The sequence below is a fragment of the Nerophis lumbriciformis genome, linkage group LG18, assembly GCF_033978685.3.
Source record: "Nerophis lumbriciformis linkage group LG18, RoL_Nlum_v2.1, whole genome shotgun sequence".
In the NCBI taxonomy this organism is placed as follows: domain Eukaryota; kingdom Metazoa; phylum Chordata; class Actinopteri; order Syngnathiformes; family Syngnathidae; genus Nerophis; species Nerophis lumbriciformis.
Window position 1 is genome coordinate 37,811,332 of NC_084565.2, and position 14,987 is coordinate 37,826,318.

The window sequence follows — 14,987 nt, forward strand, 5'->3', positions numbered from 1 at the left end:
GTGTAACCTGTATGGCTGTTGACCAAGTATGCTTTGCAGTCACTTACGTGTGTAAGCAGAGGCCACATACTACATGTGACCGGGCCGGCACGAAGATAGCATGGTGTAAAAGCGGACGCGACGACATGTTGTAGAGGACATTAAAGGCAGTGCCATCACGGCACGCCCTGAATATTGTTGTCCGGGTGAAAATCTGAGAATGTTTGCCCCGGGAGATTTCCGGGAGAGGCACTAAAATCCGGAAACCTCCCGGAAAAATCGGAGGGTCGGCAAGTATGCAGCTGAGCCGCATCAGAGTGATCAAAGCCGCGGGTTGCAGACCCCTGGTCTAGTCTCTTACGTGAATGAGATAAATAATAATATTAGATATTTTACGCCCTTTGTCACCGATTCTGTTCATAACTTTTATGGACAGAATTCTAGGCGCAGTCAAGGCGTTGAGGGGATCTGGTTTGGTGGCTGCAGGATTAGGTCTCTGCTTTTTGCAGATGATGTGGTCCTGATGGCTTCATCTGGCCAGGATCTTCAGCTCTCACTGGATCGATTCGCAGCTGAGCGTGAAGCGACTGGGATGAGAATCAGCACCTCCAAGTCCGAGTCCATGGTTCTCGCCCGGAAAAGGGTGGAGTGCCATCTCCGGGTTGGGGAGGAGATCTTGCCCCAAGTGGAGGAGTTCAAGTACCTCGGAGTCTTGTTCACGAGTGAGGGAAGAGTGGATCGTGAGATCGACAGGCGGATCGGTGCGGCGTCTTCAGTAATGCGGACGCTGTATCGATCCGTTGTGGTGAAGAAGGAGCTGAGCCAGAAGGCAAAGCTCTCAATTTACCGGTCGATCTACGTTCCCATCCTCACCTATGGTCATGAGCTTTGGGTTATGACCGAAAGGACAAGATCACGGGTACAAGCGGCCGAAATGAGTTTCCTCCGCCGGGTGGCGGGGCTCTCCCTTAGAGATAGGGTGAGAAGCTCTGCCATCCGGGGGGAGCTCAAAGTAAAGCCGCTGCTCCTCCACATCGAGAGGAGCCAGATGAGGTGGTTCGGGCATCTGGTCAGGATGCCACCCCAACGCCTCCCTAGGGAGGTGTTTAGGGCACGTCCGACCGGTAGGAGGCCGCGGGGAAGACCCAGGACACGTTGGGAAGACTATGTCTCCCGGCTGGCCTGGGAACGCCTCGGGGTTCCACAGGAAGAGCTGGACGAAGTGGCTGGGGAGAGGGAAGTCTGGGCTTCCCTGCTTAGGCTGCTGCCCCCGCGACCCGACCTCGGATAAGCGGAAGAAAATGGATGGATGGATGGATGGATGGATGGATGGATATTTTACGCTAATGTGTTAATCATTTCACACATAAGTCGCTCCTGAGTATAAGTCGCACCCCCGGCCAAACTATGAAAAAAAACTGCCACTTATAGTCCGAAAAATACGGTATGTGGATGTATGCGTCAGCTGTGTCTCACCGCCAAGCTCCTCCCCCTGCTCCCGCCTCCTCTGGACGATCTGGACCATCTGGTTGGCCGCCTGCGACACGCTCATGAAGCGGGGAGGCTCGTAGATCTTCTTCCCTCTGAAAGCAGGCCTCCGTTAGGTGCGTCTCACGCGTGCGGTCCGTGTGTGTTGTTACCTCATCATGTTCTCCACTGTCTGTTCCTTCACTTTGAGATCTGCAAACACACAACGTAAGCACTTCTGGAACTCGCCTAACATGCTCATAGCTATGATGGCCCATCCCCCCGCAACCAAACCCTGGACCCCTTCCAACTTGTCCTCCATTAGCTTTAATAAGCATGAACATCACAGATGAGACCCCTGCACTCGCAGGCCGTTGGGGGCCCCTTGGGGGTTGGCTTTGGTCCCTTAGGGGGGGCGTCACAGAGTGATTGATTGGTCTGGGGTGGATAAAGTGACACCGCTGTGTCGTCGTTCACAGGACGGTCCCAAACATCACCGTGTGCGTGGTCTTACCAAGTAAACAAAGAGTGTGCAGTCCAGCTGATCGGTTTTTACAGATTTTGTCGTAGAAGCTTTCGGGTTTCCATGTGTCCGTCCAGAAGACCACGGAAACCGTCTCCCCAAAGTTGTACAGCTGTCGCACACACGCAGACAAACACAGCAAATTATGAAATGAACATCTGCAAGCATCCTATCAGGGGGGGTTGATGTGTGAGGGAGCAGGGTTGGGGTGGGGGCGGGGTTTGGTGGTAGCAGGGGTGTATAATGTATCCCGGAAGAGTTAGGGCTGCATGGGATTCTGGGTGTTTGTTCTGTTGTGTTTGTGTGTGTTAAGGTGCAGATGTTCTCCCGAAATGTGTTTGTCATTCTTGTTTGGTTTTGGTTCAAAGTGTGGCGCATTATTAGTAAGAGTGTTAAAGTTGTTTTATATGGTCACCGTCAGTGTAACCTGTGTGGCTGTTGACCAAGTATGCCTTGCTGTCACGTACGTGTGCAAGCAGAAGATGTATATTGTTTAACAATTGTTAGGCTGACAAGCTGTTAATACAGATTGTAGAGGGCACCGAATGTTGGACCATCATAGCACGCCCTTATTATATCTGTAAGGGTGAAAATCGGTGAATATTGATCCCGGGAGTTTTCGGCGAGAGGCACTGAAATCCGGAAGTCTCACGGGAAAATTGGGGGGTTCAGCAAGTAAGCTGCTGAGCCGCATCAGAGTGATCAAAGAGCCGCATGCGGCTCCGGAGCCGCGGGTTGCCGACCCCTGCTTTAAGGGGACCACAAAAAAATGCATTATTGGCTTTATTTTTAACAAAAAAAATCTTACATATGTTTCTTATTGCAAGTTTGTCCTCAAATAAAATAGTGAAACATACTAGACAACTTGTCTTTTAGTAGTAAGTAATCAAACAAAGACTCCTAATTAGTCTGCTGACATATGCAGTAACATATTGTGTCATTTATACACCTATTATTTTGTACACATTATAAAGTGGTAGAAAATGAATTATTAATCTACTTGTTAATTTACTGTTAATATCTGCTTACTCTCTGTTTCAACATGTTCTATCTACACTTCTGTTCAAATGTAATAATCACTTATTCTTCTCTTCTTTGATACTTTACATTAGTTTTGGATGATACCACACATTTAGGTATCAATCCGATACCAAGTAGTTACAGGATCATACATTGGTCATATTCATAGTCCTCATGTGTCCAGGGACGTATTTACTGAGTTTATAAACATCATATACATTTTTAAAAAACTAAAGATTTTGTGATGCTAAAAAATATTGATGTAATCATAGTAGTATCGACTAGATACGCGCCTGTACTTGGTATCATTACAGTGGATGTCAGGTGTAGATCCACCAATGGCGTTTGTTTACATTGTGACGCCGGTGAGCTATTTTATCCTCCTACAGAGTGTAGTGAAGCATGTTTGGCTATTCCTCGTCCTGCAGGGATGATACTTGTAAGAAACTTACTATATTTGTCGCCATGGAGACAAGGATTAGTGATTTAGAAGTAGCTAAAACACACTACCTAGCTAGCCATGTCTTAAAGCACCTCTTCCTGAGGGCGTTTCAGTGTTATAACTTCACCTTTATCTTTACTTTTTAAGCCAAAATGCGTCCGTTCTCTCTTTTCTGTCTACACACTGTGTCTGCTTGTAAGTACTCTGTGATTGTGCGCTGCCGAACATGCTCCTCTGCTTGTAAAACCAGCAATGTCACGACGTGATGACGGCGGGGGGGTGGGGAACCAGTACTTTTTAGAGGCGATATAGAACCGTATATGATTAATTAGTATCGCGGTACTATACTAATACCGGTATACCGTACAATCCTAATGGGTCCCTATATAATAATAGGTACTCCCGGGTACCAATTCACTTAAAATCAAACAGTACCATATTTCAATATTTTTGTTGCATGTGACGTCACGTCCGGTTCAAACACCTGGCTTGGAAACAAGCATTTCGAGTGGACTCAGCTGGACTTCCTGTTACATTTTCACACGACGACAAAGTAAGAAGAAGACGCTCGATGCTAATTTATTTGCCATAGACATGCTACCGATTAGCATTAGCGATTTTACATGGCGTTTTCAACGCCTCCAAATTTTGGTATTAAAAACTACATGTGTGTTACAATTAAACTGCCGGCGTGTAATAAATACAATACGTACAGCAGTGGTCCCCAACCTTTTTGTAACTGCGGACCGGTCAACGCTTGAAAATTTTGGAATGTTTTTTTGTTGGTTTTTTTGTCATAAAAAAATACAATCATGTGTGCTTATGGACTGTATCCCTGCAGACTGTATTGATATATATTGATATATAATGTAGGAACCAGATATATTAATAACAGAAAGAAACAACCCTTTTGTGTGAATGAGTGTAAATGGGGGAGGGTTTTTTTTGGGTTGGTGCACTAATTGTAAGTGTATCTTGTGTTTTTTTTATTTATTTATTTTTTTTATTATTTCTTGTGCGGCCCGGTACCAATCGATCCACGGACCGGTACCGATCCACAGCCCGGTGGTTGGGGACCCCTGACGTACAGTACAAACAGATTGTAGGACTCAACAAAAGAAGAGTGGCACATTGAATGGCAAATTCACTACTGCCATCTTAAGTCTTGGAATTGCAACTGCATGCAAAGTGTACTTTATAATACAGCACAGTACTTGCAAATGAGACAGAAGTGTAAGAAAGCAAGATAGCAACTGGACAAGACAGCTCGGTCTTAATGTAAAGTATTAAAAAATTAGATTGTAACAGTTAACATTTATTTACATTTGAGCACACACACAAAAGTGTCGATTCCTAGATACCGGTAATTGGTACCGTACCGAAAGTGAAAAAGGCATCCATCCCTATACTTGACAATGCTAATTCAATCACATTGGTGTGGTCAAAATGCTAATGTTGAGGTCATGTGACTCACCTGCAGGCCACAGCAGCCAATCGCGTTCATGATGGAGGCATTGTGGATGACCCGGTATGATATCCCAGCATGCACCGCTCTGAGGACGAGGTCACTGTGAGTGGTAGCGCTGCGATCAAAAACAGCAAGCGTGTCATGGTGAGTGTCGCGTCTTCTTGCAACGAGGAATGTTAGCCTTCGTGCGACCACCCACCCAAAGGGGTCTCCCACCACCAGAAAGGCTATGTCTGTCTCTTTGGCGTCCTTAAGGATCTCGTCAGCTTCCTGCTCCACCAGATCCCGGTCGGCCAGGATCAGCTCCTTACCGTAGTACTCCTCCTGAGCAATCATCACATGCTAATAAACATGACATGTAAGGTATATACGCACAAGTAACATTGGTAAATACACACACACTGCTACTCAAGCAAATAGTAACGGTACTACCATAAGGAAGCAGGTATAGACAAGTCAATACCCCAAAGAAGCAAGTGTATACACACATAATAGCTAATACCTAGTGCTATTGAAGCAGATATATTTGCACTGTTTAATAAGCTAATACCACAAAGAAGCAGGTACACACAATAAGCCGATATCACAATATAGTAGGTATATACACGCCTCTAAACATGCTGATAGCACAAAGAAGCATGTACACACAATAAGCCGATATCACAATATAGTAGGTATATACACACCTAAACATGCTGATACCACAAAGAAGCATGTACACACAATAAGCCGATATCACAACATAGTAGGTATATACACGCCTCTAAACATGCTGATACCACAAAGAAGCATGTACACAGAATAAGCCGATATCACAATAGAGTAGGTATATACACGCCTCTAATCATGCTGATACCACAAAGAAGCATGTACACACAATAAGCCGATATCACAACATAGTAGGTATATACACGCCTCTAAACATGCTGATACCACAAAGAAGCATGTACACACAATAAGCCGATATCACAATAGAGTAGGTATATACACGCCTCTAATCATGCTGATACCACAAAGAAGCATGTACACACAATAAGCCAATATCACAACATAGTAGGTATATACACACCTCTAAACATGCTGATACCACAAAGAAGCATGTACACTAGAGATGCGCGGTTTGCGGACACAACCACGGAGTCCGCGGATTATCCGCGGGTCGGGCGGTTGAAATTAAAAAAAATTTGATTTTAAATAGATTCAGGCGGGTGGCAGTTAAACCAATTCGGAAATATATATACATAGTTAAATGTTGTTACCCACATACGAAAAACGAGCAGGCACCTGCAGCATATGCCACAACAGAAGAAAAAAAAACAAAAGATGGCAACGCCGGCAGCAAACGTGGTACGCGACAAACTAAAAAAGGGAATATAAAGACCAGGGGAAAAAAAGGCCAAAAAAGTTCAGCGTGGACTCGTTTTTATGAGGTTGTAAATCAGGATGATAGTAATGCTGGCTACGTGATTTGCAAGAGCTGCGACGCTGTTTATGTCTACGACAGTCACAAAACCGGGACATCTAACATGGTGCATCACATTTGTGCAAAACCCCGAACCTCCACAAACACCCTGAGCATGAGCAGTTTCGTCCGCCGTGATCCCAGAAGAGTGCCACAGGATGTTAAAACAAGATAGAACGCAGCTGCCTGCAGCAGTTTGAGTGGCGCGAGTGCGCTTGGAGGTGCGCTCAGCGCGGCTCCCAGATGATTGCGCACTGGTGTGCGTCTGGGCCGTGACAGCGTGGCACGCATTGAATGTCTCTGCTGCATTGGATCAGTCTCCTTTCTTTAACAGGCAAAAGCTTTATAACCTCACTAATGCCTTGCATCGTCTATATTAGATATATAACAACGGGTGGGTGCGGGCGGGTGCAGTTTTGATAAAATGTTAGTTCGGGTGGATGGCGGATGGGTGACGACTTTTGTGATGCAGTTGCGGATGAAATAATTGCCTATCCGCGCATGTCTAATGTACACACAATAAGCCGATATCACAATATAGTAGGTATATACACGCCTCTAAACATGCTGATACCACAAAGAAGCATGTACACACAATAAGCCAATACCACAATATAGTAGGTATATACACGCCTCTAAACATGCTGATACCACAAAGAAGCATGTACACACAATAAGCCAATATCACAATATATAGTAGGTATATTACCGTATTTTCCGCACTATAAGGCGCACCTAAAAACCACAATTTTTCTCAAAAGCTGACAGTGCGCCTAATAACCCGGTGCGCTTTATTACGATTCATTTTCATAAAGTTTCGGTCTCGCAACTTCGGTAAACAGCCGCCATCTTTTTTCCCGGTAGAACAGGAAGCGCTTCTTCTTCTACGCAAGCAACCGCCAAGGAAAGCACCCGCCCCCATAGAACAGGAAGCGCTTCACCCGCCCCCATAGAACAGGAAGCGCTTCACCCGCCCCCGGAAGAAGAAGAAAAAACGCGCGGATATCACCGTACGTTTCATTTCCTGTTTACATCTGTAAAGACCACAAAATGGCTCCTACAAAGGACAAGGATCCGGTTCATAAAAAGACGCAATCTCTCCATCCGCACACGGATTACTACCGTATTTCACAGCAACTGATATTCCTGTGAACTGCACTGTGGAACGGGAGCACGTACGGTGAATATTCGCACCACAGAGAATGAGGAGTCATCCTTCACTGTGGTTCTAGCTTGCCATGCTAACTTCCACCCATCCAAAAGAGACCTTTCCAGCCGGCGTCATCATAAAAGCTAACTCGAAGGGATGGATGGATGAAGAAAAGATGAGCGAGTGGTTAAGGGAAGTTTACGCGAAGAGGCCGGGTGGCTTTTTTCACACAGCTCCGAAGGCGAACACACCTTCACTAAGACGGGCAGATAGCGCCGGTCGACATACGCCAACATCTGCCAGTGGATCGTAAATGCCTGGGCAGATAGTTTCGGTCACAACTGTGGTCCGAGCTTTCCGGAAGGCAGGATTCACAGAACTGCTGCACAACAACAGCGACACTGAATCCGATGACTTCTACGAGGCGGAGCCGGCCATTTTTGGATCCCACGCTAACTTTTCAATTCGGACACCGAAGACGAAGAATTCGAAGGATTTACGAATGAAGAATAACTTCAGAAGGTGAGCGCTATGTTTATTTTGTGTGTTGTGACATTAACGTTCGAGCAACATTATGTTGCTATTTATTGCTCTACACCATTTTGAATTTTACTATGTTTGTGATTGCACATTTGCGTACATTTTGGGACAGAGTTGTTAGAACGCTGGTTTTCAATATATTATTAAAGTTTGACTGAACTATCTGACTGTTTTTTTGACATTCACTTTAGCGCAGCGTTTTTTTGACATTCACTTTAGCGCAGCGTAGGCGCGGCTTTTAGTCCGGGGCGGCTTATTGGTGGACAAAATTATGAAATATGTAATTCATAGAAGGTGCGGCTAATAATCCGGTGCGCCTTATAGTGCGGAAAATACGGTATACATGCATCTAAACATGCTGATGCCAATATCACAACATAGTAGGTATTTACACACCTAAACATGCTGATACCACAAAGAAGCATGTTCACACAATAAGCCAATATCACAATATAGTAGGTATATACACACCTCTAAACATGCTGATACCACAAAGAAGCAGGTACACACAATAAGCCAATACCACAATATAGTAGGTATATTATACATGCCTCTAAAAATCCTAATACCACAAAGAAGCAGGTACACACACAGCTAAATAAGCCAATATCATACTATAGCAGATGTATACACACAGCTAAATAAGCCAATATCATACTATAGCAGGTGTATACACACAGCTAAATAAGCCAATATCATACTATAGCAGGTGTATACACACACTGCTAAACATGTTACGACTAGAATGAAACGGGTATTAATACACACAGTTAAACAAGCTAATACAACAAAGAGGTATATACACACACACACACACTACCTGACATGCTAATACCACAAAGGAGCAGGACCCTACAAGCTGCTAGTAAAGCTAATACCACAAATAAGTAGGAATGTACGTACTATAAAACAAGTGAAAGGCAGATTTGTACACACAATTGAACCCAATACCACAGGGAAGCACATGTGTATGTATGTATATGTATGTATATATATATATATATATATATATATATATATATATATATAAAAACGTATTTTTCGGACTATAAGTGGCAGTTTTTTTCATAGTTTGGCCGGGCGTGCGACTTCTACTCAGGAGCGATTATGTGTGAAATTCAGTATTGGGTTAGTTACTGAAAACCAGTAACTAGTTACAGTTACTAGTTACTTTATTTCAAAAGTAACTCAGTTACTAACTCAGTTACTTAAACCAAAAAGTAATGCGTTACTGTGAAAAGTAACTATTTAGTTACTTATATATTTATTTTTTATTTTTTTAAGGCCCCATTTAATGCCCTTTTAGCCTTCATTTTAGTACTGTTATTGCACTGGAGAATAATACAATCTGTTGATCAACTTGACATGCATTTGCATCACTGAACTCTGCTAAGCAATGTGCTCTACATACAACACACAAAGACAAAGATATGTTTTAAAGGGCCAATTTGTTTCAGACCAGAACAAATTGACAAAACTATTTTAAATAGCTGCAACTTAACATACATAAGTAACAAACAGCATAATAACAACATAGCTGTAAAACAAGAAAGGCACACACTACATACATAAAGCCTAACCAGGCGTTTTCTCAAGGAATTCTGAAATAAAATCATGTCTGAAGCCCAGAACACTCTACACATTTCCCCACTTAGTTTAGAGAAAAGGAAATATTAGCCTGGCCCACTAGTATCCCTCTTTAGGTTTGTGAACTTTATAGTCTAAACATTTAGAGTGATGTGATAATCAAACACTCTAAAAGTTTAAAATGAAAGAGTATATAAGAGAATTGACAGAGTGTGTGTACCTTCAGTGTGCAGTGCCTCATTAAAATCCAGCCGCTGTTGGAGATGTAGGTGAAGTGTGTGTCTCTTTACTAGCTTCGTCGAAGCATGTTGTTTTTGTCGCTGTTTCAGCAGATTTGAAACTTACATTCAACTAAAATGTTCTTTTCTTTGTGGTCGATAAAAGAAACGTACTGAAAATATCTCCATTTTAAGAAACTCGGCTTTGGGGTTCGCCATGACGTCTTGATAGTAGACACAGACACGCCCCCTCCCACACACACACACACACACACACACACACACACACACACACAGACAGTGCGCGGCGCGCCTCTTTTTTGTCGCCTCTTCAGCAGCGCTGAACACTCAGATCTTCTCAGTTTCTAGCCGATACTACATAAAAAATAACGCAAAATAACGCAGTAACGCATCATGTAGTAACGGTAACGGAGTTACTGAATATAAAAAATAACGCGTTAGATTACTAGTTACCGCCGATAGTAACGGCGTTACAGTAACGCGTTACTTTGTAACGCGTTAGTCCCAACACTGGTGAAATTATTAACACATTAGCGTAAAATATCAAATAATATTATTCATCTCATTCACATAAGAGACTAGACGTATAAGATTTCATGGGATTTAGCGATTAGGAGTGACAGATTGTTTGGTAAACGTATAGCATGTTCTATATGTTATAGTTATTTGAATGACTCTTACCATAATATGTTACGTTAACATACCAGTTGGTTATTTATGCCTCATATAACGTACACTTATTCAGCCTGTTGTTCACTATTCTTGATTTATTTTAAATTGCCTTTCAAATGTCTATTTTTGGTGTTGGCTTTTATCAAATACATTTCCCCAAAAAATGCGACTTATACTCCAGTGCGACTTATATATGTTTTTTTCCTTCTTTATTATGCATTTTCGGCCAGTGCGACTTATACTCCGGTGCGACTTATACTCCGAAAAATACGGTATATGTGTGTGTCTGTGTGTGTTAAGTTACGTTAAAGTTAAAGTACCACTGATGGTCACACACACGCACACACACACACACACACACACACACACACACACACACACACACACACACACACACACACACACACACACACACACTAAGTGTGATGAAATTACTCTCTGCATTTGACCCATCCCCTTGTTACACTACCTGGGAGGTGAGGGGAGCAGTGAGCAGCAACGGTGGTTGCGCTCGGCAATCATTATATTTATATATATATATATATATATATATATATATATATATATATATATATATATATATATATATGTATATATATACTAAACATGCTAATACTGTAATAAAGAAAGTATACTATATATACACACACTACTAAACATGATAATACTGCAACAAAGCAGGTATACACACTGCTAATAAAGCTAATATCACAATACAGAAGGTACACTACTTTATACACACTATTAAACATGCTAATACTGCAAAGAAGCAGGTATATACACACTGCTAAGTGATCTAATCAAAACAAAGAAGTTATAGACACTATTAAACATGTTTATACTGCAAAGAAGCATGTAAACAAGTCAAACATGCTGAGTTAGTTTTACTTTAACACATATAGATTTAAAGAACATTATATTATGACGAGTACTTTTAGTACATTGCGGGTTTTCCCGTGTAAGTGTCCTCATGTCAACGATGGATAGATAAGATAAGATAGTTTGTTTATTGTAAAACCTCACCAAAGCTTCCTTGCCCACAGTTAGCACGGAGGTGTAGGCCTCCAAGTAGACCCGGGAGCACTTCCTCACGGCCTGCAGACCTTTCACTGTGATGTCGGTGGCGTCCCCCAGACCCAACCCGATCAGGTAGAGCATCCCGATCGGAAAGGTTTGCCCCAAAAAGAAGCTTCAAAAAATGTTACTTTGAGCCAGTCTGCACTCACGTGTAGCACTGGTTTAGTTTTCGTGTGCCGTAAATCAAGACTTTACGACAGTTACCGCCGCAATACGACCTGTTGTGCTCCGGCTCATAGACATCTTGTAAGGGTACGCAGCATCGGCGCTGACGAGACGCGGGGCCGCCATCTTGGAGTGGTGATCCGCTCCACTCAGTGCAATTCATTTGTCAGGAGCAATCAACTGTCAGCACATTTCATTCATTTTACCTCACTGAATACCACTGATTTTCACACGCTTTGTTGTCATACGTGTAGCTATGATAAAGGACGCATGTTTTATTATTCATAGTTTGCTTAACAGTAATAGAATATTATTATATGCTATAAGTGACTAGACATCCGAGATCAAAACTGGGAATATAATCCCCCATCTATTTTGAAGTTGAAGAAACAATATGATGAGGTTATATATACATGCTACATAAACAATGTATGAATACATTATATATCTTATAGACTGTATCTCTGTTGCTGCAGCAGCAGAGAGTTTATTCTGTCTTGACACTTTGTATTGATATTTTGTATTACATTCTTCCCTTAAATGATCATGTTTACAGTGATTGTTTTATATGTAATTGTTATGTATGTCGCTTTGGATAAAAGCATCTGCCAAATACTTAAACATAAACATGTTTAAGTCTTTATATCAGCTAAAACCACCAATCTGTTTCACTGGATTCAGAATAAAACCAAATTCTGTCTTACCCAACAATGTTAGTATTTGAAGACTTATTCCTGGTTACAATTATACTGTTAAGAAACTATTGTCTTATACTTTGCCTAAAATGAGAATGCATCATAATCAGTGGCGGCTGGTGAATTTAGTTTTAGGCGTCACAATCATTTATTTCAACTTTGTTATTCAAGTATGACATTTTTAAATGTAATTCATTTCATTGACAAGCAATTCTATTATGGTCATACTCAGAGGTGGGTAGAGTAGCCAGAAATTGTACTCAAGTAAGAGTACTGTTACTTTAGAGATGTATTACTCAAGTAAAAGTAAGGAGTAGTCACCCAAATATTTACTTGAGTAAAAGTAAAAAGTATGTTGTGAAAAAACTACTCAAGTACTGAGTAACTGATGAGTAACATACACACACATATCATATCATATATATATATATATATATATATATATATATATATATATATATATATATATATATATATATATATATATATATATATATATGTATATGTATGTGTGGGGGGAAAAATCACAAGACTATTTCATCTCTACAGGCCTGTTTCATGAGGGGGGGTTCCCTCAATCATCAGGAGATTTTTGAGGGATGATTGAGGGAACCCCCCCTCATGAAACAGGCCTGTAGAGATTAAATAGTCTTGTGATTTTTTTTCCCACACATACATATATTGCGCTCTACTACGGTATCGAGCACTATTTTTTGGATAACCTTATTAAGACATATATATATATATATATATATATATATATATATATATATATATATATATATATATATATATATATATATATATATATATATACACACACACACACATATACATATATATATATATATATATATATATATATATATATATATATATATATATATATACACACACACACACATATACATATATATATATATATATATATATATATATATATATATATATATATATATACATACATTGATATATACAGTATATAATTTATATTTATTTTGCCGCTTTTGTTTACATGTTAAAGGTGTTTTAATGAATATACATGCATGTTTAACACATATAGATTCCTTTCTTTCATGAAGACAAGAATATAAGTTGGTGTATTACCTGATTCTGATGACTTGCATTGATTGTAATCAGACAGTAGTGCTGATAACATCCACATTTTCAAATGGAGGAGAAAAAAAGTTACTCCTTTCTGTCTAATACCACATGAAAGTGGTTGGTTTTTGGCATCTTATTTATTCAGCTTCCATATTCGTTTTTATACACTTTACAAGAAATACATTGGCGGCAAACTCCGTAGCTTGCTAGCTTGTTTGCGCTGGCTTTCGGAGACTCTTATTTTGAAAGCGCAGGCGCAATAGAGCGGCACTTTTATTGTGAAGACAGGAACTGTGCAGTCAGTCTTTAGGCTTTTGACGGGATGTACGGTTGAAATAAAAAAATGGTCTTTTTTCCTTCACAGTTTTGATTGATTGATTGGAACTTTTATTAGTAGTTTGCACAGTACCGTACATATTCCGTACAATTGACCACTAAATGGTAACACTCCAATAAGTTTTTCAACTTGTTTAAGTCAGGTCATGTGACCCCTGGCTCTGTTTGATTGGTCCAACGTCACCAGTGACTGCATCTGATTGGTGGAACGGAGTGAACGTCACCAGTGACTGTATTTGTTGAAACGCAGGCACTATGAAGGTCTGTCTGACAGACCAAAACAAACAAAGCGTGCATTAACAGATCGATAAAAATTAGTAGCGAGTAGCGAGCTGAATGTAGATAAAAGTAGCGGAGTAAAAGTAGCGGAGTAAAAGTAGCGTTTCTTCTCTATAAATATACTCAAGTAAAAGTAAGAGTATGTTGCATTAAAACTACTCTTAGAAGTACAATTTATCCCAAAAGTTACTCAAGTAGATGTAACGGAGTAAATGTAGCGCGTTACTACCCACCTCTGGTCATACTCTTGTTTGCCAGCGGCTACGATTTCAGTACTATTGAAGATCTTTGCTCCTTCTCAACTCTGCGGTAATATTCTTTTCACAAAATACAACCAATAGTACGTTAATGTTAAATCTCACTTGTGAAAAGTAATCCCCCAATTCCTATTTTCAACAGTCCGCTCATTTGAGCAGGAAAACGCTGAACACCATCTTAGTTTTCTACAGTTTAGGCTGCTCGCCGGCTCCTCATCACCACTTCAAGATGGCGGCCGAATTTCTCGCGTCACAGCAGCCAATGCGTCAAAGCATTAACATATTACATTATTACGTCAAAGCATTAACATATTACATTATTCTTACTAAGATATATATTTATTTATGCATTAAGAACAACATATATGTATTTATAATTACTAAATATATTATATTATTACTATTTTTCTATTTATCAGTGATAATGCAATGCACCTTCTCTGTGCATTTAGGAGTCAACTAGTTTGTGATGTTGTTCTAATGTTATATTCACTTGAGTATGACATATTAAAGCATTCATCCCCA

At 40.8% G+C, this 14,987-nt stretch overlaps 1 protein-coding gene across 1 annotated transcript in view; it reads right to left on the reverse strand.

Annotated features, from left to right (window-relative positions):
- The window catches only part of dph5 (diphthamide biosynthesis 5), a 16,429-nt gene extending 4,609 nt beyond the window's left edge, over positions 1-11,820 (reverse strand). Inside the window, exons 1-6 of the mRNA XM_061978316.2 lie at positions 11,573-11,820; positions 5,099-5,223; positions 4,906-5,014; positions 1,961-2,081; positions 1,620-1,659; positions 1,456-1,562 (exon numbers count right to left, since the gene is read on the reverse strand). Coding sequence (XP_061834300.2) covers positions 1,456-1,562; positions 1,620-1,659; positions 1,961-2,081; positions 4,906-5,014; positions 5,099-5,223; positions 11,573-11,707 — 637 coding nt within the window. The 5' untranslated portion in view covers positions 11,708-11,820. The remainder of the gene's footprint in view (positions 1-1,455; positions 1,563-1,619; positions 1,660-1,960; positions 2,082-4,905; positions 5,015-5,098; positions 5,224-11,572) is intronic.
- Between the last annotated feature and the right edge of the window lie 3,167 nt (positions 11,821-14,987).